This window comes from Python bivittatus, unplaced genomic scaffold (genome assembly GCF_059951505.1).
Source record: "Python bivittatus isolate LINGU-HERP-01145 unplaced genomic scaffold, Pbiv_v1 ctg000690_np1212, whole genome shotgun sequence".
NCBI classification, from domain to species: Eukaryota; Metazoa; Chordata; class Lepidosauria; order Squamata; family Pythonidae; genus Python; species Python bivittatus.
Genome location: NW_028277096.1, coordinates 5289001 through 5312165, shown reverse-complemented (window position 1 = coordinate 5312165; position 23165 = coordinate 5289001). Strand labels below are relative to the sequence as shown.

The 23165-nt window shown below is 42.7% G+C and overlaps 1 protein-coding gene and 1 non-coding gene across 2 annotated transcripts; both read right to left on the bottom strand.

The window, feature by feature from the left end:
* Positions 1 to 531: 531 nt before the first annotated feature.
* Positions 532 to 604, bottom strand: TRNAA-AGC (transfer RNA alanine (anticodon AGC)). The gene has a single exon. It is a non-coding gene; the product is annotated as a tRNA-Ala (tRNA).
* Positions 605 to 2965: 2361 nt separating this feature from the next.
* Positions 2966 to 22669, bottom strand: TMEM214 (transmembrane protein 214). Its single transcript, XM_007426466.4, has 17 exons — positions 22352 to 22669; positions 21306 to 21511; positions 20309 to 20459; positions 19054 to 19188; positions 17706 to 17788; positions 17328 to 17433; positions 15756 to 15837; positions 14961 to 15062; positions 13616 to 13757; positions 9685 to 9776; positions 9141 to 9189; positions 8634 to 8747; positions 8410 to 8527; positions 8196 to 8292; positions 7834 to 8002; positions 6774 to 6925; positions 2966 to 5132 (listed from the first exon to the last, which is right to left on the bottom strand). The coding sequence occupies exons 1-17, from the start codon at positions 22479 to 22481 to the stop codon at positions 5006 to 5008; spliced, it is 2055 nt and encodes a 684-aa protein (XP_007426528.1). The 5' UTR covers positions 22482 to 22669; the 3' UTR covers positions 2966 to 5005.
* Between the last annotated feature and the right edge of the window lie 496 nt (positions 22670 to 23165).

Sequence of the window (23165 nt, the reverse complement as noted above, 5' to 3'; positions counted from 1 at the left end):
TCGGTTGTTCCTTGCAGGGGCTTGGTTGCATCCGGCTTCCTTGCAATCAGTTGGTGGGGCGTCGTGTGATATTCCGCGTCGTTTCCAGGGACGCAATAGAGCGCCTTCCGCTCCACTCGAAAAGACCTAAAGGCAGCGCCAGGGCGAGCGTTCGGCTTCGGCAGGAGCAGGCCTTCAGTGAGTCGCCTCGCACGCGGAAGATTTCGAAGCGAGGCAAATCGCGACTGAGCTCGTTTGCCTCAGGCAGCGATCCTGCTTCCCTTTGCTTGTGAAAGGTCGCTCAGTCGTCGAATCGCTCCCATTCGATGCACCGGATGTGCTGTAGAGCTAATTTTCCATAGCCCTCCCACCCTCCTCGTCTTTGAAGAGCGAGTCCGTTTGGGAATAGGATTGAAGGACCGTAGAAAACCGCAGTGAAAAGGAATTACACGATTAACAAGCGGAGTAATTCCTTGTTCCAAAAGAGCTTGAGGCAACTTTTTTGGTGCGGGCTTCCCTTTAAGACTGAAAGGGCTGCATCGCAATTAAAATTGGAGGATGCGGGCATCGATCCCGCTACCTCTCGCATGCTAAGCGAGCGCTCTACCATTTGAGCTAATCCCCCTGCTCTGTAGGGAAACTTCTATAATCATGAAACCTCCATTGTAAGATGCCTTTTTCAGTAATTCAGAATTGTGATTCGGTCTCTGGCAAGTCTCGTTCCTTTTTAGAGATCTATAATTGAGCTGGTCCATTTAGCATGAAGGGACAATATTGCCAAAAGTCTGGAGGGAGTGGCATACGTAGTTCTCACGCAGGTCAGCCAAAACTCTTAACGTTTAGGAACGAAGAGCTCAACAAGATGGCTGCAGACTGAGGTGCCTCTTGGAAGCAAGAAACTGCTAGAACCCAAGGTTGTAAGACTCCTTTCACTCAGAAAACAGCAAAAGGAACGATCTGTGGCAAAAGGACTGCACTTTGAATGCGCACAGAGTTAGGGCTACTGTAGCTGGTCTGCAAACACCCGGACAGTTACTAGATGGCAGCAAAGTAATATGGAAAACTCTGGTGCCATCCATCGATCGTCCAGATTTCTGCAGCTCATACACGGTAGCTGTTGTCTGCTAGAAGAGTTGGGAAAGATATCGGGCCAATTCTGGAAGGTGGTCAGACCAAAGGATCTAAAATCCACAACAGTATTTGGGTTTTCATGCACGTGCATGCTACTGCAGGCCTCTCTTCCTCCAGCAAGAACAGCATTAAGACTTTTTTTCTATAAAAGGACAAATTGACACTGGTCTGCAGAAAAGGGAGAGCTAAATAGTAGCCAAAGGACATCCATGACACTACTAGTAAAATGATGCCATGCTCCAGCTACAATGTTGGAGGACTGGATTATCCAAGATAACATCTTAAAAGAAGAGCAAATTGATTTTTGACAAAGCTAGTTTTAGATCAGGTAGACCAGTTAGTTTTAGACTTAGTTGAAAAAATATTTAGCTCCATGGGTCACTTGTGTGCACCTTTATTGATTTCAAGGTGGCTTCTGATTCAATATTGCAGAGTTTATTATGGTCCAAGTTGAATAACTCAACAATTGATAAATGTCTTCTGCTGCTCAAAGTTAGGTTGCATGAGGGATCTTCTTGTGGATCAGCAGGACTCTTCTCCAGTTATATACCTAACTTTAAAGTGCTGTATACTAGCCCCAACTCGGTTCAACATCTATATTCTTTGATTCAGTGATTAAAAACCATAGATATTTATGCCCCTAAATTGGCAAATAGACATCTCACAGTTCTGCTATATGGAGATGATGCTGTTATTCTATCCCTAATTTAGGTAGGCCTGAAGAGGATAATTACTGCCTTGGCTCAACATTGCCAAGAGGAACAGCTAGTGATCAATTACTGAAAAATCCCAAGAAAATGGTCTTCTCTAAAAGACCCACAGCCAGTAGGTGGACTATCAACAACTATACAGTTGAACACCTTCAAATACCTTGGGGTTGTATTTAAAGCGAGGGTCACTTGTACAACTTATGCTGCCCATCTTACACAAGGAGTACCTCAGCCATTTTGTGATTCCATCATACACTAGGAAATAGTTCTCTGTTGCCTGCTGCCATCAAACTCTTTCAGGCTAAAGCTCTGGCACAACTTCTACTTGGAGCAGCACTTGGGCCAAATAGTAACTTCAGGTCACTGGAAATCATAGAATCCAGGTTGCTCAGAGTTATATCTGGCACTCCTAAATATGTTAAAACTTTAATTAGGTTAGCATCCATTCTTATCAGAGTAGAAACTAGAGTGTGGATACTAACAATTAACTTCAATTAAATTGAATTTAACTAGCCTGCTCCACCTCACTTTGAGCAATAATTTTCAATCCGGCAGGAAGGAGGCCCTTAGCATTTTGTGGTCAACTCCCAGTTAATTTATGCATATTATATACAGTAAGGACCAGGCCAGAGAACTTATCACATAGCACCTCCTGGTTAGAGCTACAATTCAGGTTAGATCAGTTATCCAGTTTCTGTGGGAACCCAATTATATTTGATCAGAGTGTCATGGCATCTTATCTTTATGCACTGGTCTATTCTCATTATTCTTTGAATGTTGATGGGCCTTGACAAGGGCATGTTGCAACATCCTTTCTTCTGGGCTGCTGCACAGCCAGTATGACAAAACTCCTGTAACTGGCTGCTTGTGGTATAGAAGAAATTAAAAGAATTACACGTGCTTTTACATTGTAGCTTTTATCTGGCCTTACACCAAAATTTATCCTTTCTTAATAAGAATGCCAGGGCAGTCAGAAATCTTAATAAATAATATAGACTTCCTATTAGCTGCAAAGAACTTTCAGATCATTTATACTGCCAAGTTGTTACCTAACTTCAAGAATGTACCAGGTGATACATCCTGAAGATTATGTTCCTCCTATATTAATACATATTAATATATCATCATCCATCTTTTTGCAAGTTTGTTTGCAATTGTTTTTCTTTTGCTGACCTTTGGCTGTAATATTTTTTATTTGATTTGACATTCATGGAGGCAGAACAAGGCAGATCGAGAAGAGAGAGAACTTAAGGAGAGGAAGGAAAAAGTGTCTTGCTAGGCAAGAAATTTTGAAAGGGCCAGATGGCAAAGACAGACATGAAAGCAAGTAATGTAACCAAATATACTTTCCTTTATTGTACATGACAAGAGCCTCACACAATTGTCATGACTGAGTCCACCATTATAAGCCTGCTGAGCTAAAGGGAGAGATGTGCTGCATAGAACTCACTTTTACAGCTGACTCACTTTTACAACTGAATTATGAAAGCACAACCAGCTTTCTCTGTGCATCCCAGATATATTTGACTACAGCTCCAATCCACATATTTAGACTAGAAATGTACAACCAAATCCATTTGTGGGTCTCAGAAACATTGGGTATTGTAGTCCCCCAAACACATCCAAAATAATGAAGTTATTAAATATATGAAGAGCAGTTATATTAAATATAGCTAAATTAAATGAAACCAACTCTCTGTCTTGATGGCATCGCTTCTTTGTCCTAGACTGGCATATTTTTTGGCATACCATTCAAGGGTCAAGTGTAGCCCTTGATCCAAAAAAGATGTGTGCTTCTGCTCTAGACAATGGGAAGTGTATACCAGTACATTCAGAGGATACCAGTTCAGGAAAGGCTGAGATACCAACTGGTGGATAGGAGGGGCAGGCCAAAAAGAAGAACCAATCTCCAACCTATTATTTCCCCACTGCATACTTTAACATACACATACATCAAAGCTCTTAGCTGAAAGACAGCCTTTGGCTCTTCAAGATATTTAGGGCAAAGTAGGGTATATAGGTCATAACTCACAGCCAAAATGGCATTTACAAGCCACTGATTCAGTTGAAGAGACTACAGCAAAACAAAGCATCTAGGGAAGGAGTGAGCATAAGAAAATGCCACTTGTCTCCTGACGTAACTTATCCATCCCTTCTTTTTAGTTTAAACCCAGACTAGGAGGTGGGGAACATCTGGCCCTCAGCCTGTGTGCATCTCAGAATTCTGCTAAATGATTTCCTGTATCAGATTCAGATTTCTCATAAGAGTAATCTGTCCTGTTTGGGAATGGAGATAAGAGACACAAAGCCAGAAGTTAAGTGTCAGAAGATAACGAGTGGCCCACCCATGTTCATCTCTAGGCCTACTACTGCTTAAGTTTCATCCATTCCAGACTGCTACAATTTATTCTCAAGGGTATGTGGCTCCCAACAGAAGAAAGGTCCTAATACCCCCACGTGCAACAGGGCTGTGTTCCAAAGTAAAGTACCCTACCCAACTTTGCATTTTCTGCTCCACAATACAGTAAGGCAAAAGCATTTTTGAGGAAAGGCCAAAACCCTTTACTTTCAGTATAAAGAAATTATTGTATCAACCACTCTGAGGAATGGTAATAGCACAACCTTGGGAAATGTACAAGAAGTATCTCAGATACAATAAAGATGAGAAAAGGAAACCAATAAGGTAGCATTCAATATGAGCACCAGACTGTAGGATTGGCTCAAAACTTTAGGAGCACATTTGTGACAAAAGGTAAGAATAAAAGAAGAGCTCCATGCATAAAGTGATAGGAAAGGAAGTCACTAACCCAGCAACCAATTTATTTTGGATAATATTACTGAAAGAGGAGGTACTTTTCCATTTGCAAAAAAATAATTGCAGGGATATGCATTGCTCTCTTAAAAGCTGTCATTACCATTGAAGCTTGGGGCAGTCATATGAAGGAGACAGCCTGCCAACAGCTGCCTGGGAGGGCCTCAGCTGAGAACAAGCCTGACAGCACAGTAGATGGGGAGCTTGGAGACATCTAGTCTGGGTAGCTCTGAGTTTCTGCAACAAGTCAAAGTTCTGTTGTTCTTTGTTTTGATGGCCAGATTAAAGAATAAGCAAATTGGTACATCCTGCTTTTGCCATCAGACAGCAGTGGCCTAAACTTCATACCCAGCTTCTGAGCCTAGGATCACTGCTAGTGCCTAGAGATGATGGCAAGAGCCCAGTCCTTAATGGCCACAGTTGTATCCTGCAGATATGTCCAAGAAGATTGGATGAGGCTGGTCAGATGCATTTTCAGGCAGGTCCAGGACCCTTCACCACTAGAAGAAGAAACAGAAACTGATTAGAAGCTACAGAGACACGTGCTGAGCACGAGCCACTCAAAGAACCAAGGTAACTATTGGTGTTGACCTGACTGAAAGTAATGTGAAGAAACTTAGATGCTCCAGGAATTCTACAACCTGCAAATTAGATTGTTGCAAAAACAGTTTTATAGATTTTAAGGTGGAGATGAGGAGCCTCCCTCAAAGTTGTACCCTTCCTGCATGCTTTGGTCCTGTCACCTTCTCTATAGCCAGATTTTGTTCCACACCCCTCCTAAAAGAAGGCATGACTCAGCCAAGATAACAGAGAATTTACCACAGCAGGCCTTCCTACTGGAATGGCTGCGATTCAATTTTGTTTCTACCATGTGCTTTCCTTGACTTCTGACATAACTTGTATTCTTTTTATAGTGGGAGCAATGCATCCACTTCTTGCCTGAAAGAAGCTTGGGTTCAATATCCTCTCTGCCATATTAGGCCTTGAGTGCAGCAAGCATGGTTTGTTCCCTCCTCAGGGTGGGCAGTAAACCTGGTCCTCAAACGGATTTCAGTTAATGACTACATTTTTGCCACTTTTCTTTGGTATAAGTAGCTGACTCTTCAGCTACTTTGCAGTTCTGGTCCATCCAGATCAGAGGGAAGGATATAATAGCTCAAGCCTTTCTCAAGTCATTCCTTTTAACTGGCCTTAATGCTGGATAAGAACTTAAATGAGGAAATCCTCCATTTCTAATGGCTACTCTGCACTATATTTAAAAGAAACATTTATATTAAGTTACCTGAACCAGGGGTAGGCACTGCAGACTTTTAGATGACATTGGACTCCATCTCCCAACTTTTATCATGGGCAATGCTGGTTAGGACTAATAAGAATTGAGAATGTAACATTTGGAGGACTACAAATTGTCCTCCTCTGTTAAACAAAGTGGGATTATGTGCCCACAAGTCAATATGGAATGTCTCTGTAGCATCCTGATAAATTAGCAGGCCAGAAGCTCAACATTACTAATCCATATGGCTGAACAGCTTGGTGACACAGAGACAGAAAACAATGCAAATCTGTTTCTCTATGCTCATTTTTGCACCATTTATTCCCCTCACAACAAGGAAATAATGCAAAGAAATACTGAAGGCCACGTCTAATAACTGTGATTCTAAGGAATTAAAACCAACTTCTAAGGCCCTGCCCACGCATCTCCGAGCTCTGCATCAGAGCCTTAGAAGATAGGATATTTTAAATGATTAAACATGGGAATGCACAGGGTGCCAGATTCTCTTACTGAATCTACACTTTGTGTTCAAGTTCTATAACAAGTAAGTCATGAACTTGTGCATAATAAGTGCATTCAGAGTTCATCACTCACCCTCATACTATGGCTATAACCAGTCTGCTATTTCTCCCCAATTCCATTTTTTCAATGCTCCTTCCAGGATATATTGGGGGTCTGTCTTGTGCATCTCTAAGCAGATAGATAGTCCTCTAACTGGGGATCCTCTGACAGTTCTCCCTCATCATATGTATACACACTTTAATACTCCTGTATTCCTATCTAGCTTTAGCAAACACATAACTAGCCATGCTAAAGGGGATTAAAATCAGTTCTGTGCAGGGTGCAAAGACACGCAGACAATGCATACTTGCAAGAAGCCAACCACATTTTCCAGACTCCGTCCAGTGATGCAGCAACATAGTCCACAGCAGGCAGAAAGTAGTTTCGCATGAGGAACAGCAGTAATTCTTTGAGGTACTCAGCACCATGCAGCACAGAATCTGGCAGCTGTGTCTGAAGCTACGGGGAAAATAAGGATGCTCAGCTGGGCAGTTTTCAGTATTGACTAGTCAACCGGCTCCTCACTGGCTTGAGACATACTACTAAATACTCATCACTTGATAAGTCTAAAGAATGGCCATGTGCTAGGTCCCTGTTCTTATTTTAATTTTTATGCCAATGGTATAGAGAAAATAACAGTAGATGGTTACTGTGTCCAATATTCCTCAGTGGTATCACAGTAACAATACAAATCAGCCACAAAATCTAATGTCCACGAGATGTGCTATACTATCATTTCCATCATTTTCAGCCAGCATTATCCCTGGCCAACACTCTAGAGACATCAAGCACAGAAAGTTATAACATGCCATGCAAATTATCCCATCTGGAGGGAGAGGGGCAAAGACACTTACACCTCCTTCCCTTTAAGGAGTTCTTTGCAAGAGGAACTGGAAGCATGAAAGGATATAACTCCTCTCTGTCAGAAATAGGCATGGCAATGGAATCTTCACTTGCTGTCCCTGATGCTTCCTCCCTGTCTTCTATATGGCTTCTGCCATCTGTTCCCCCCAACCTTTATTATCCCTCAGAAGAACTACTGGTGCTCCAGCCTCTGTATTTTCTTAATTATGTGTGCAACCAGAACCAGGCAAGGTTGACAGATGTGAGCTGCAGATGCAGAATGCCAGTGGACTAGCCTTAACATGCCACTTGGTGTTGCAGATCTGTTGACAACATGACAGGGCAACTGTTCTGCCTAAGTGTAGCCTACATAGCCCCAACTTCATTTTTTCCTTCCTACCTTCGGAAATCCTCTCTGCTTCTGGACATTACAACTCTATATTTCTCCCCTGTCCTCAACTCCAAATTTCCAACCTCTACCTAGTAAAGCTTGGCTGGACAGCCGAAAGCAGCAGCACTCTTACCCATTCACTGAACCTGGGGAGGTTGCTGCTGAGCCAGGCTAAGTGAGCAGAACACTTCCCAGAGATATAGGTAGCAGTTTCATTTGTCTTGGCCCAGGCCAACTCCAAATTGGGTCCAAGCACAGTCGCCACTTGAGAGTAGTAGACTGGTATATTTGCTTCTAGCCAGCTGCAGGGAGAGAGAGGAGATGGAATGAGGCTTTGCTTTGAAAAAGGAATCACTCTCAGAAACATTATCTAGCCAGATGGAATCTCTCAACTGCCTGTGGTTTTGCATATATATAGATCTCTTGTGGATGCTCTTTCAGAAAAAAGCATCTAGGGTGCCCTCTTTGCTGAAACAGCAAAAACATATTACTGACCTGTATCCTTTTATAGAGAAATGGGAAACTTTGTTCCAGGCTTGTTCAGTTGCAGACAGGATGCCAGAAGAACGAAGGGCACGTGCAGAGGCAGAAGCTGCAAAAGAAAAAAAACTGGATGATGGCTTACCATCAGAGTGGAGCCCATGCTTATTACAGGGAGCTAAGAAGCACCATTTCACATGCCTCCATTTCTCCAGAAACAAATCCTAACCTTGGAAGGAGCCATGAGTCTTGATATCATGCATTAGAAATCCAGCAGTAAATACAAGGAGGACTAAAAGCAGCCGTGGCCAAGGAAACCCGCTGGCTTTCATCTTCAGCAGCAGGTTCTAAAGAACAAAACCAAAGAAGCAGTGCTGTAAAGCAGAATGAAGCAAATAAGGACCCATACTGGTTTGCTAACTCATGTGCTCATCCCATAACCAAATAAATTACCTTGCAGGCAGCTCTACAAGCTGCTACATCCTGAACGCTGTTTGGTCCTTTCACAGCCAGCTCTTCATTTGTGACACTGAATGAATGAACTGTTTCCTGTAAAGATTTTCGCACCTAGAAAAGAAAAAGTCCAGTATGCTACAGAAGCAACTAGTAGGAGTGGAATAATCATGTGCTTTAATTAAAGAGAACACTGCCAGCCCATCTGCATAAAGCCTTCCAGGTTCATCACTTTGTTTGAGCTTAGCGTCTCTAATCTGAGTCACATTCACAAGTGAGACAGGCACAAATAGAACTGTTTCTTAGTTGCTAACTACAGAGAATCTTTTCACTTTCTAATCTTTCTTACCCATATGTAATACACCATACTAAATTTTAGTATCTCAACAAATACTTTGTAGTATATTAAAATAATAAACTCCTTTGCATTGAATCAATCTGTACTTCAGGTGTACACTCAAGTCTTCCATGAAAAGTGTATTCCTTGGTAAAAGAAGAGACACAAACCCTTTTGGTAGTGTTGTTCCAGGTCTCCAAGAAGTGATTCAGGAGGAGGCTGAAAAAATAAAGCAAAAATATTAACCACAGGGTGTTTTAAAGAACTTTGTCTACTGAATTCAAAAATACTGGAACACAAGAAGTGTGGAAACAGGGCTGGGGAAGGCCTCAGGGTAGGGATGCCATGCGCCAGTCCCACTATATATGAAAAGGAAGTTGCTGTGCATCTTAATAAATGTCAGTCAGTTAACAGCTGGCAGTTGCTTACCATGCAGAATTTGATTAGTTTTATCTTGATTAACTTTGGTTTTGCCTGTTGTGTTAAATCAGCCCACCTTATTAGTTTATGTTGCAGTATATTATCCTAATCCAGAAAAATGGGTTGATTCAGCAGGCAGATCCAATGTATTGTGTGAACATGGCTGCTGGATTCTCCTATCTCCTCCCCCCCCGAATATGTAAATGTTGATCCAATCATTGTGCTTTATATCGTGCAAAATACAAACTGGCTAAGTTGCTCACGTGACTGAGGAGCACCTTTGTCCATTCTTACCTTGACTGTGGGAGGTGTTTGATGTATAACTGCCTCCATACACTGAAACTGAGAGGATCAAGGCTGAGGCACTTGGTCAAACAGTTCAGGAGCTGCACAGGGCAAGTCAGAATAATTCTCAGAGGACTAAAGATTACATATTTCCAAACAGGAGTCATAGTGCAGTCATAATATGACAGGTTTCAAGAAAGCAGTCTTTAACGTATCACGTTTCTGATGCCTCTGCATCAGAAAATGCTCTTCCCATACAACGTGAAAATTCTCCCCCATCTTTGGGACATGTTGAAAAAGACAAGGGTGTCTTAATGTTGCTTCTTGAAAAGGCTACCCTTAACACTGAGGATCTCATATCTGCATCAGAGCTTTAGAGAGATTTCTTCCCAGGTCTAACAGTTCCATACCAATGCCTGCCCCAAATCTAAGGATGCAAGAAATAACACATCTGAAATGGGAGAGCTCAACTATGGGGTTTGTGCATGTATATAGAAATTAAATAAATAAATAAATAAATAAATAAATAAATAAAAATAAATAAATAAATAAATCCTGTGGAGCCTATGATTTTGCAGGGATCTTATTCTCACACATCTACCTCTCTGCTCAAACTAAAGGAGCAAAGCACAGAGCCATTCAATTTTACCAGTGAAAGAAAATAGTCATAGCTCAAAAAGGACAGCAAATGCTTGCAACAAAAAAGATGCTTGCCTCATTCCTAGCATCTCCAATTAAAAGAATAATAACCCTCAACTTTGAGGTATCAGCTCTCAAGCTACAACCACTTGAGTAAATAAAACAGTCTGGCTCAAACAACTTGATTTTGTCTAAGGTAAAACCCTTCATGTTGTAAGGTTATTTTGAACCTCCCCAAGGTTCTCTCTGATTAAAGAGAGGGACAACCACCAGTATGAATTTTAAAACCTGTAAAATCTACATTAAAATAAAATAGAATTATCATTTTGGATTAAACATGAGAATCAGTGTAACATAGCAGTTCAGGTATCTGAAGAGCAGCAGGAAGAACAAGATCCACCCTCAGGCATGAAAGCTCGCTGGGTGAATTTGGCCCAGTCTCTCAGCCTAACCTACCTCACAGGTTGCTGCTGCAGGAGAAAAATAGGGGGAATGTTACGTTACCTTGAGTTCCTGAATGAAAGGTGGGCTATAAAAACGAATTACACATGGTAAGCCAACTAACGCAAATGCATTTTCAAAGCCTTAAAAGGGTGGGAGTGGGAGACACTGTGCTGCAGTCAGGTTCCTCCTCCCCAAGTCAGCAGTTCCAGACTACGGTGAGAGGGGAGAAAAGGTCGAGCCCTCAGACACTCTGCTTGGAATAGTCCAGGACTCGACCCTCTCCCCCTATCAACAGCTACGTGAAGCCACTGGAGATCAGCTGCTCATATGGGATAAAGTATCTCCTCCCTTGGTTAGAGCACGAGATGGACTCCTTGCTCTGGTGCCAGTGGGGCTGGAAAATGAAAAACAAGACTAGGCTTAATCTCAGCAAGGTGAAGTGGCTGTTGATCTGGAAGGCCTTGAAAATGTGGCTATTTACCCAGATATAGAGAGTAAGGAAAATGACCTTGGCAGAGATATGCATGATCCATTACTAGAGTGACGAGAGGTGAAAAATATTTTAAGTCCACAACAAACAGATAGTGTTCATAAGCGGCTCAGACAGGACACCTCCCTAAAAGTATGAGAAGGGGGAGGAGGTACAGCACAATCAGACTTGCAACATTATGTTGTTATAAGCAATCTCAATAAAAGTAGTTTTAGCCATCTTGTGGAGTTGATTTCTTGGTCTGGCCTACCTAGAGAGGCTGACAACAAGAGAGTAGATGGGACTCTCCTGTTTGTGATGTTTGCTTTGTTGTTACATTGCTATCTTGTGATTATTTTGTAATTATTTCTGTACTTGTTTTGGTTACTTTTTTGTATTTTGCTGTTTTTATGTTACCTCATTGCTGTAAGCCACCCAGAATTGGTTTGAGTCGGGCAGCATCCAAAATGAATAAATTAAATTAAATTAATTGATTCAGAAGGCTTCTGATTCCAGAGGAATTCCAATTTTGGCTCTGGATTGAGTTGTTCTCCCCCATAAAGAGCGGGCTTGCAGTCCAGGGGTTCTCCTGGTCTCGTGGCTCCTGCTAGAATCACAGGACAGCCTTTGCCCACTTTTGGCTGTGCAACAGCTGTGGCCTTTCCTGGAGTAGGAGGCCATAATGATCACTCAGGCCTTGTCATCTCATAAGCAGATTACTGTAATTTGCTGCATATGGGGCTAACCTTCACCCTTGAGGACAATTCAGAACTTATTTCTGGTTCAAAATGAAACCTTTCTGCACAGTAACAGGACAAGCTTGATATAGTCATGCAAAAATACTACTGTGGGATTGCACTGGTTACCAGCTGGCTTCTGGGTGTAATTCAAGGTGCTGGTTATTACCCAATAAATGTGTGGGATATTGTTAGCCATTTAGAATCTGTGGATTGAAGTGGGATATAAGCATAATAAATAAATAAATAAACCACAGAGAAAGGTTAGTTCAAAGGGCAGCTGGACAGGCTAGCTATCCCTGGAGGAAGACCCCTTCTGAGATTCTTAGTGAACAGCAGAAATCTTGTAAGAGTCTCTCTCTCAGATGTTCCAGGCTAAATACACTTACTAAAAACAGTAAGCAACACCTTGTATTTTATTGGAAATAAATTGGCAGTTAGTGTAAAGGTACTCCAAAGACTAATCTGGCTGCAGCATTTTATACCAGGTGAAATTTCAAAAGGACACACAAGAACAGTCCCATGAGCAGCACATTATAGAAATCAAACCTGCAATTTATCAATGAACGTGTTACTATTTTAAGATCACTAACTAGGAATTGATGCAGGTGGAGTATCAGCTGAAATTGCTAAAATGACTTCTGGTCATGGAAGCTACCTGAGGGATCAGGAAGAGATCTAGAATGGAGAGTAAGGAAGATGATCTTGATGGAAATGTGCAAGTACTGTTACCTTGGCAAAGGGGGCTGTTGTAAGTCCAACCTTCACCAAGTAGTGGTTCATCCAAGACAATAAGGTTATTATAGAGGGTTTCAACAACAGAATATTATCCCAGCCAGAGCTAAAGAACCAAAGTGAGTATGTGACTAGCAACATGCATGAGAGCTAAGATCAACTGTGTTTGGCCTATAGTCATCCTGGCTACTATAGGTCTAACACAGCATGTCTTGAACTGCACCAGACAGGCCAGACCCAAGTGCATAGTGAAATCACCTTGTCTTAACAGCCTACAGGATTCCAGCCCTAACTCCAAGATGGTTTGGTCAGCTCAGCCAGGGAGTTTGCAAGACTGGGAAGTAGTCAGTATATTCCTGTTCCACTGCTTGAATAGCCAGCCAAAAGAAGCTCACTCCATACAAGCCAAATCAGTTATTTCATCTATGACCAAATCACAAATAATTTTAGTATTATTCTTTGCTGATTTGGCACAGAAACAAGCAAAACTAGGTTCTGTGAGCAATTAGGACTAATTACTCAGATATCTCAGTTGACAGGGAAGCTGGAAGATATCAAATGTTAATAAAATTTGTTCACATTAATAAAACCAATAAAATGTATTTGCTTTTCTAAATGATCAAGTGAACACTTCTGAACTTCTTAGGCTAAATTCTGATAGCGTTTGGCTCTGCAGAACCAGTGGACTTCCTCTTCGTAAGCCTCACTCTGTCATAGAAAAGACTTCCCCTTGTATGACAAGACCAGACACTAAAGGATTTCAGTTTAACATGCTATTGTGCCCTAACTAATTGGGTGCCACTTTTTAATGCAGCTTATTTGTTGACTAAATGTTGCAGTCTGTCTAGTCGCTTAAGAACTAAATATGCTCCTTTTGGTCCTGTTCCCCCCCCCCCACACACACACACAGCCTCACCTCTTCCTTCATGTCGCTGGGGCAGCTGGGCATGGTCCTGGAGAGGAAGGAAGGGAAGTAAGTGTGCAGGGAAGTCTCAGGATTAGCGCCAAAGGCCAGCACTTTCAGGCGGGGATACAATTGCCGAAGCTGCTCCTGCAGGCTGAAGAAAGAGGCAAACCGTATCAGTCCAACGATGTCCCAAAATGAGAAAGATGCCATTCTGCTAGAGACATCCCCCATGGATACCAGGAAAAAAAACCAGATTATAGGGGTTTAAGGATATAATGACTCTTCATTTGTTGCATCTTTCCTCCTTTATCACCCCTGCCAAGAAGTATTTTGTGCTCAACAATAGTGCAATCATTCCCTCACATGAAGGAATGTTGGGAAATTGTCATGGCCTCCATTGTTCTAAGGCAGTGTTTATCAAACTTGGCAGCTTTAAGATTTGTGGACTTCAACTCCCAGAATTCCCCAGCCAGCCATGCTAGCTGTGCTCCACTGCCTAAGGCATGGAAATACATGTCAACAACCCTGTGCAAGAGAAACAAGGGCAGAGAAAGGAGGGAGAAGAAACAGGCAGGTGCCAAAGAACAAACTCAGTGGCTACTGCCTCCTTTTGCACCTCAATTTTGTAAGTTCACTTAAGAATAACTGCAAAATGCAGGAAAAAAACAAATGACTGCTTATATTGAAAGTACTGGGTTTGGTGGACTATAAAGTTACCAGTAATATATTATGTGTTATTTGGTGCCTGACAACTCCTTCTACCTTTGTACCTGTAATGTATTTTGCAATTTAAAAAAAGCTGAAGAATAATATATAAAGTTTTTGCATAAGTCAAAAACTGAACTTGGAATAATTCGTCTTGCTATGGAAAAACTATCAAGGAGAAAAAAACGACAGATGTACATGGCTGCAGAAAATGGCTGGTTTGCATCCTACTTTTTACTTTTTGTAGTTTTTATTATCTAGTTATTACTGCTCCATTTGTGCAAATATTGTAGCCTTTCTGCTTGTACTTCTACCTCACATTTACCATCATCTCCTTTGGCGGCTTCTTTACCAAGGGAGCAACTTTCATTAAATAAATAAAATAAGTATAAAAAATCTGGCTGGCTGGTGCAATACAGTGCCTGCTCCTGTGAGGATTCTACGGGCCATCCATCCATCCATGAGGAGAACAGTGTAGCAAAAGTTGCCCTGACTCAGCAGTTATTTGCCCCAGTTCCAGATTGCCTGCTGTCTTTTTTTCTGCCCCAAAGTTTTTCCACCTATAGAAGAGGCATTACCACTGCAATATTTTCTGAGAAAGGGGAGGTGGACTTCTCATCACATATGATTCTCCCTTTGGTTGACATACCTGGAGGATAAAGAGTTGTTGGGCATGAATGCAAAATCCAAAAGAGGGAAGAAGTCCTTGGGCCCTATCATGCCAAATCCTTTTGTCAAATTGGGATGCATCCTGCCAAGGAGAATGTATGGTTAGCTGGCTTAGCCTGCCCCCAGAGTCCTGGCTATCACCACCAAGTTAGTCTCATTCCAAACTCTTCTTCCACATCTAGTTCCCCTCAGGATCAGGATAATTCCACCCAATGCACGTATGCAGAAAGGCATTAGTAATCTGTATAAGAATTATCAGAGCTTTTAGCATTCTGGCCTCCCTCCTTCTGCATCACCAAGATTCACCTCCATCTGTGAAATCTGTCCCAGCCCTCCTACTACAGGACCAAGACTCAGCTCCCTATAGAGCAAGAGACCACAAACATTTAAGCTGTAACAAAACAGACAAAATATGGAGGAAAAAGAAATAAGTGAACTGGAACTGATTCCAAGGTTGCTTAGCTTTGTTCAGAACATCTGTGAGAGTTCAAACACACACCATTTTAAATCTGTATTTGAAATAAAAATGGAAAGAAAATATGGACTAACAGTTCTTCAGTTATTTTGCTGTTTGTGAAGCCTCTTGGAAAGTTATGCCAATTTATAAATTATAGTCTAAAACCTTTCCCATTGGTCTGCATTTATATGGAAACAAATTTGGCATAAACAAATTTCCCTCCCTGGTGGTAGGGGGAAGGATTAAATAACCTGGCAGCAAAGTCAACATGCACGAGTGTTTCCCAATAACAGCACTCCCAGCTATACATCAACTCACATCAGCAGCCGATCCAAGTAACTGATGGCATATGGAGAGAGAGATTTGATGCCCAGAACCGGGAGCATGATGCCAAGCCACACTAGGAAGAGAAGGGACATAACAGTACTTTTTTGGGGGGAGGGGGGAAACATGCTGCACTAGGTTCCAGTTTGCTTCTGGGTTCAATTCAAGGTGTTGGTTATTACCTTTAAAGCCCTACATGGCATGGGTCCAGGTTACCTGAGGGACTGTCTCACCCCCATTACATTATCCTGTCCCACCCAGTCCGGCAAAGAGGGCTTGTTGCGGACACCGTCAACAAGAGAATATCGGCTGGTGGGGCCCAGGAAGAGACCCTTTTCTGCCATTGCCCCCACCCTTTGGAATATTCTCCCCGCAGACGTGTGGCGGACCCCTACCCTCCCGGCTTTCCAGAAAGGATTAAAGACCTGGCTCTGCCAACTTGCATAGGGTGACAAGAATCTTACCCAATCCTGGGGGTGGCTGGCGCCTTGATGACACCCTCTGAGCTACTGCCAATTTAACATCTATTTTTGGATTTTATTTATTTTCTATTTATTCAGGATCATTTTATATTGTATTTTAATTGATTTTAACTGTTCTGTAAACCGCCCAGAGTCATTTTTGATGACAAATTTGATAAATAAATTGATAAATAAATTGATAACCTTCCACTCCTCCATGAAGGAATTCAGCACTGTCCACTCAAAGGGAGTGGGGTATTCCTAAGCAGTTTCCCTCCCAGGCATAGACTAATTCTGTTTCCAAAGGCTGCTGCTCCATGCACATCGAGGCTGCTGGTTATTTGCCAAAGCATGGGGCTGAACATAAGGGGGTCTTGTCACTCTCTGGGAACAGCTTTGCTCTTCCCACTCCTCCTGTTGGGAGTAAGGCTGCCCTAAGAATGTGGCCAGGTAAAGCTGTAAAAGTTGCAGATTTAATCAGTTTGACGTGCCTTTAAATAGCTGTTACTGATGTACCGACTTTTTTCCTGTTGTTTCACTGTGAAAGTTGAAAGTGCAGCATAGCACTATTTCAGCATAAGCACCTTGAAGTACCCGTTTCTGAAAGAGTTAGCGTAGGGATGAGACTCCGCCGACCAAAGTTAAGGCACAGTCAGGAGCTTTCCCAAGTCTATTCTAATGTATGAAAAACTTTAACAGGATTGTCTCACTTAACATGCGGGAACATATTTGTTTATGAACATGAAGAACACTTCTTTGGAGAAACATCAACTCAGAGCTGTTATTAGATTCCTTATCAGATACTGCTCTTTGAATGTTAATTACAAAACAAGTTTAGCTAGTTTGAAAAACTTAAACGTGCAACATTCTTTATTTTAGGTTTCATTCCTAGACTCTTTCTGGTCAATTTTGCTTTTTATGATTTCTGTCTATAGTAGTCAGTAGTTTTAGGAATATATAGGCAAGCGGGGTTTTGCAGAATACTTAAGTACAAATGTTAAAATAATGGCATGTGAAAAATATTCAAATCTTTAAAAGCTGCCATGAATTTCAAGGCATAAAAAGCAAACATTCCTGATGACCTTAAAAATCCTGCTGTTCTCACCTTTAAGCCCTTCTGTAAGATCAGCAAAACCAGCTTGCCCCAAGGCCCACATAATGGTCAGACATTTGGCTGGCCGATTCTGATGGGATCTCAACAGCTCAAGATACTGAAGCATAAAAGGCAAAGACAGTTCAGTGTAACATTTGTAGCAGGAAAGTATGCAAAGCAAATAATAAATAAGGAATCACTCTGCATCACAGGGACAACGGCTTCTTGCTAACTGGTCTCACCCAACACGGTGTCCTCAAGCATAAAGTAGTCAATCCATTTGGCACTCCATGGACCAAAGTACAGTTAAAGTCTTCCAATATTCAACTTTACCCAGATACTCTTGAATAACCCATAGACATTTTAGAAGAGTAGACCCCGTCAACTCACCTTGCTCAAGTTTGCTGTAGCAACTTTAGGCTTGTCCAGTAATACAGCCTGTATGCAGATCCTATAGCTGTGCAGTGACTCCCCTAAAAAATAAGGCAATTAGGTCACTGCCACATAGGACATATCAACTTGGACATCAAATGCCTGCCACCCACGAACAGCAACCCATGCTGAGCCTCTGCAGAAGCAGATGAAATGAATGGAACTAAGGCTAGCGGAGCTTGGGATGTGAATCTTGCTTTCCTAATATGTGCAATGCATTACTTTTGCCATTAATGTTTACACCCACATCAAGTTTACACCATTTCCACAATGACATCATTAGCCAAATGACAAAAATTACATTGTGTATGTTTACTGTGTAATCATATAATTACTCAGTGATGTAAACTGACACACATTATACCATTTGCAAAATGATGCCATTACAGAAATGATGTAAATGGCTGCAGATTTCATAAAGTCAAGGTTCAACTGCCTTGTCTGGACTTCTTCAAGTGCACCATATACTTATCATTTGGTGGAGTGCACAGACAGAAATTTGGTCCACTGCATCCAAAGTCCACTAAATGAGCATCCTTTAAATTAAGGGTTCACTGGGCCCATTTGTTCTCAGATCTTCATTACTGCAACACAAAAGGGTTGTTTTTCCACCCTGGTCTTTCTGCTATGATCATCAACTCTTATTCTGCATTCCAATATTACTCTCACTAAATTCCTCAACTGAATCTTTTCTTGCTCCTTTTGCTGATGCCATAGCTGACACATCCTCTCATGCCTGAAAACTTTGTCCCCAACTCAAATGCCTATGGTCCACATACTGCTTGTATCACGGCCATAGGATAAAACATCAAGTTCAGCAGAGCACTTTCCCCCTCCTTTACATCCTTTGTTAGGAAGCTACCTTTATGCTCCCACTTATGATCATCAACTCTTATTCTGCATTCCAATATTACTCTCACTAAATTCCTCAACTGAATCTTTTCTTGCTCCTTTTGCTGATGCCATAGCTGACACATCCTCTCATGCCTGAAAACTTTGTCCCCAACTCAAATGCCTATGGTCCACATACTGCTTGTATCACGGCCATAGGATAAAACATCAAGTTCAGCAGAGCACTTTCCCCCTCCTTTACATCCTTTGTTAGGAAGCTACCTTTATGCTCCCACTTCTTTTAGAACTCATTTCCAAAATGTAAAGTTCTTGAAAAACTGCCTGCCATTAGCTACACATAAAAAACATCATCATCCTGTTCTTAATTATGCTTAAGTGTCCTTTGCCTGCGTGGCAGAAGCTTTGATCCAAGGATATATCAGCTGGTCTCTACTGTACTTTGCCCTTATCTTACCAGGAGTCTTATCCAGCTCTTGCAACATTGTGTAAATACAGTGGTCAAAGAAAAGCTCCAGGACACCCCCAGCTTTCAACAGCAGGGACTTGATGATGCCTCGTAGTTCTTTGTTCACTAGACAGTAGGGATAGTCTGCAGCCAAAAATAATAATAGCAAGATCAAGATTTTAGTCAGCATTCATAGAGCACTGTTACCACAACTTTTCCACATTTGTGCTGAAAAAAAGCACCCTAAGTGGGGTATGATCAGGAGGCCACTTCTGAAAAAGAGCAGCACATCCCCGAGTGTGCTAGGATGTTACTTGTACAGACTATTAGAACCTGTGAGTATAGTTGCTACTTCAGCAGCATCATACCACAAGTTGAGGAAAAAGGCCAAGACTAAATAAAGTTGTGCTGTACTTTCACTTCAATCGGAGAAGGGATAAATTACAGCAGGTGCCCTTATCTGCTAAAATAATATATCTATAGGACCTCTCCCTAACTAAAACTGGCAGATTACACTCTGAGAGGGTTCCCATTCAGTCTCACCTTCTGTAAGGGTAGCTCCTCCTGGGCTTCTTGGGGGTAAGGCTGGCAGCCTGCGCACTGTGCCTCTTCTACGGGAGGCCAGCACACACAGGCTGCCTAGAGTGGGCGTGAGACTCAGCATCAGGACCATCTGAACAGCCCCAGGAACAGCCGGTCTTGAAAGAAGATGAGACCAGGCAAGAACGCCTTGATCCTGGCCAAGTCACCTTGGGTAGCGCTCAGGAGCAGGCTGAGGCTGAGGCTGTTGCAGGAGCTGTTGCTGTGAATGCAAAGGCCACTGAAATAATTCCAGTGCCTGGATCTCACATATGGCCCAAAGCAGCCCCAGCAGCTCAGCAAAGGCCAAACACATCTAGACAGAGTGGGAGCAAGTGTAGGTCCCCCTGCAAGCCCCCCCCCCGCAGTCTGACAACTTCTGCATTCCACTTTCCTTTGTATAGCTCTAAGCAGAATAATTCAGTTGGAAGCATACCAGGGCATTAACTGTTGTGGTCAGGCTGTCCCACTGGAGCTGGACAGCCAAACAAAGCTGATGAAAGATAATTCTATGAGGCCTAAAGTGATCTGACTGAATCAAGGAATATCTGTTCTCTCCCAGAAAGGGCTACCCCAAGAAAAACAGTTTGAACAGCTACCTCTAGTACATGCATGCTTATTCTAATAATAGTACTCCCACTCTTGGAATGACAGACAGCAACATTATTTCCTTGGTGCCACCAACCATGAGGGTGCTGACTGAGGGTGGGCTCGCTCTTCATGGCCTGCAACTTGTAGTTCAAATATCCAGCTAGATCTTTGACCCACACAGAAGGGTTTTCTGGGAACAGGTTCAAGCTTTTATCAAGCTCTCTCTGGAGTTCTGATAAATCAAGCTGGAATTTAAAAAAAGGCACAGTGAAGAACTGGAAAGGAAAGAACTGTCAACCTAATCTCAGTTTCATTTGCAGATGGGGGGGCTGAAATCATAATGCAAACTGGGCAGCAACAGTCTTTCTGGAATGATTATATGTGTCCTTTGAATGACATTATCAGGAGGTGATAATTAAAAAATTAGGCAGGGAAAGGACAAAAACTAAAGTTGACTCAACTTCATTTATATATAAATAAAATAAGATTATAGTTATGATTTCTTCTCATTTGTTTAGTAATAATCCCCTTGGTCAAAAGTATAAACTACAGTTCAATAACAACTTTTGAAGTAGCTGTGGGGCATGCAGGCTATACAGCTCTTACATATATGAACCTACTCCATGGAGAAACCAAGGGAGCCTAAAGTGTGAGTTTGAGGATGGACTCTTCTGAAAACAAACAAGATAAATACTTACCCACATAACATTACTACTATTTTTTCCTAAATAAAGAATATTTCAGAAAGAAAAGCCACTACAAAGTCCTTCTGCAAACTTTGCTATCCTGAGCTGGTATATAGTACTAGAAACCAATACAGTAACTCCAGGTAGCAATTTACCTTCCCTCTGCAGAGAAAGAGCAATGTAAGCTTAACTTAAATTGCACACCAACAACTTATGTTAATTAATTCTTCTTGGGTCAACTACTATTGTTTCTACATAGCTGCAATTAAAGACTTGCAGCTAATAACATTACCAGATGAATCATCAGCTTTCTACACATTGCCTTCTCTGTTTCAGGGGCAGCCTCTAATTAGCAATATAATACAAAGATACAGAAGAGACAATTTTCAGAAAGATGCCACTGACCGCTTTCAGTGCATCCTCCAGAGTCCGGCATTTGATTTGCTTGTTCTGTCCGCTGTCTCCAGCTGTCCCTTTCTTAGCATTTTTTCCAGGATTTTGCTTTTTCTGCTGCTGGCGTCCAGGTGGCGGAGGCACCTGTTCTTTATTCTGCTTCTTTGTTGATTTCTCAAAGCCAAGCTCAAAGAGAGTTTCTGAAGTAGTAAAAGGAACTATGAAAATAGAAAAAAAAGAAGCTTGACCACTGAGATGGCCTGTGTTCACACAACATATTTAAATCAGTTAAAGAATTAACCCATTTTCTAGGTTCACACAATACATTAAACAATAAACTAGCCAAACACTAAGCCTCAAAGTAGGAACTAAGGTAAACTAATCTTGTATGTTACCTAAATACTTTTCTCAAGTCATTATCTAATTTATTAAGCACATTATGTGCACAGCTAAAAAAAATATTGCATAAAATAAATCTGGCATTAAAAGTCCTATGGTTTTTGAAAAGGACATATTCAAGTGCTTTTGTTACAGAGCAATGCTTCTTCTTGCACATACATGTTCCCATCTTCTACATGTTCCAGATGTACTTTATCTCACCATTGGACTCAACATAGAAAGAACAAATCCGTAGAAAGTATAGTCAATTTTAAATATAGGGGAAATGTTTCTGAACATGCAACTAATGATCCGGTGTTTCAGAGCCATGGATGTGCAGTCAAGACCCACTGTCAGAGATGAGGACAGTGTAACATCCACATGATAACTGGAAAGGTCTCTAGATCTCTGCTTCCTTCCCTCCCTTCCAGGCCTCCTGTCTGTTCGGTGGCAGGGAAGTCTGTCCCAGGGCTGGGCTTAAACAGCCAAAGCAGAGCCACAGGAAAAGCATAATGTGGTGTTCCAGCACACGGCCAGACTCCTTTCTGCTAACTGGCGAGCCCTTCCCGTTTCTGCCACCTGGGAAGAACATCTCCGAACACAGAGATCTCTGTAAGGGGCGCAGGCTAGGCTATCACTACATATGGAGGCTCAACTGTGTGTCTGTTCTCCTCACTCACTGGGCGGGGCCAGACCGCGTCCTCCGTTGGCGTCTCCCAGTGCCTTTCGCCCTACAGAGCCGCCGCTGCCACCGGTGGCCCCCCTGCGGGAGGGCTTCCGCACCACCTCCCAACGTGCCGTCGTAGCCATCAGCCTCCCTGCCCGTTCCTACGGCTTCGCCTTCTTCGATCATCAACGCGCGCCCGCGCAAGGAAAAGAGGGGCCGCGCGCCTTCCCTCGCTCACGCGATACAGCCCGCCCATTCGGCCTCCAGGCCGCGCTCATTGGCGAGCCGACCCTTCCGCGCGAGCCCGCGGCGAACGTTGGCTCTGCCACGTCCCCAAGCTCGCCCGCCTCCCCGGTGCGCGACACCCGAGCGCCGCCTCCCCAGCTAGCAAATGACCGCAGAACGCGAAGCCCCTTCTTGTTTCCGGAACCGCGGCGGAGCCCACGCGACGCCGTTGACGGAGCAGCGCCGGGTACTCAGTGGCGCCTTGTCTCGGCTGTCGAGGGAATTCGGCTAGAGAAAGATCGCTTTGGGGGCGTCTGAAAAGCGGGATCAGACTCTGCCCACCGCGTTACTGTCTAGAACCCTGCAGAAGACCCAAGAACGCGGGACCACCGAACTCATTGACCGGTGACGTAGATACCGAGGTACATCGCCTCTGAATATGAAAGCTTCAGCCTTGACTTTCGTGCCTAACAGCTCCTGGTCGAGGCACGTCGGTTCATTTATATGACGCTGATGGAACAAGCGCCATAAATCATTTTTTCGAAAAGCTGCGTGTGAAAGCAGGACCCACTCGCCGGGCCACCCTCCATATCATTTAGCAC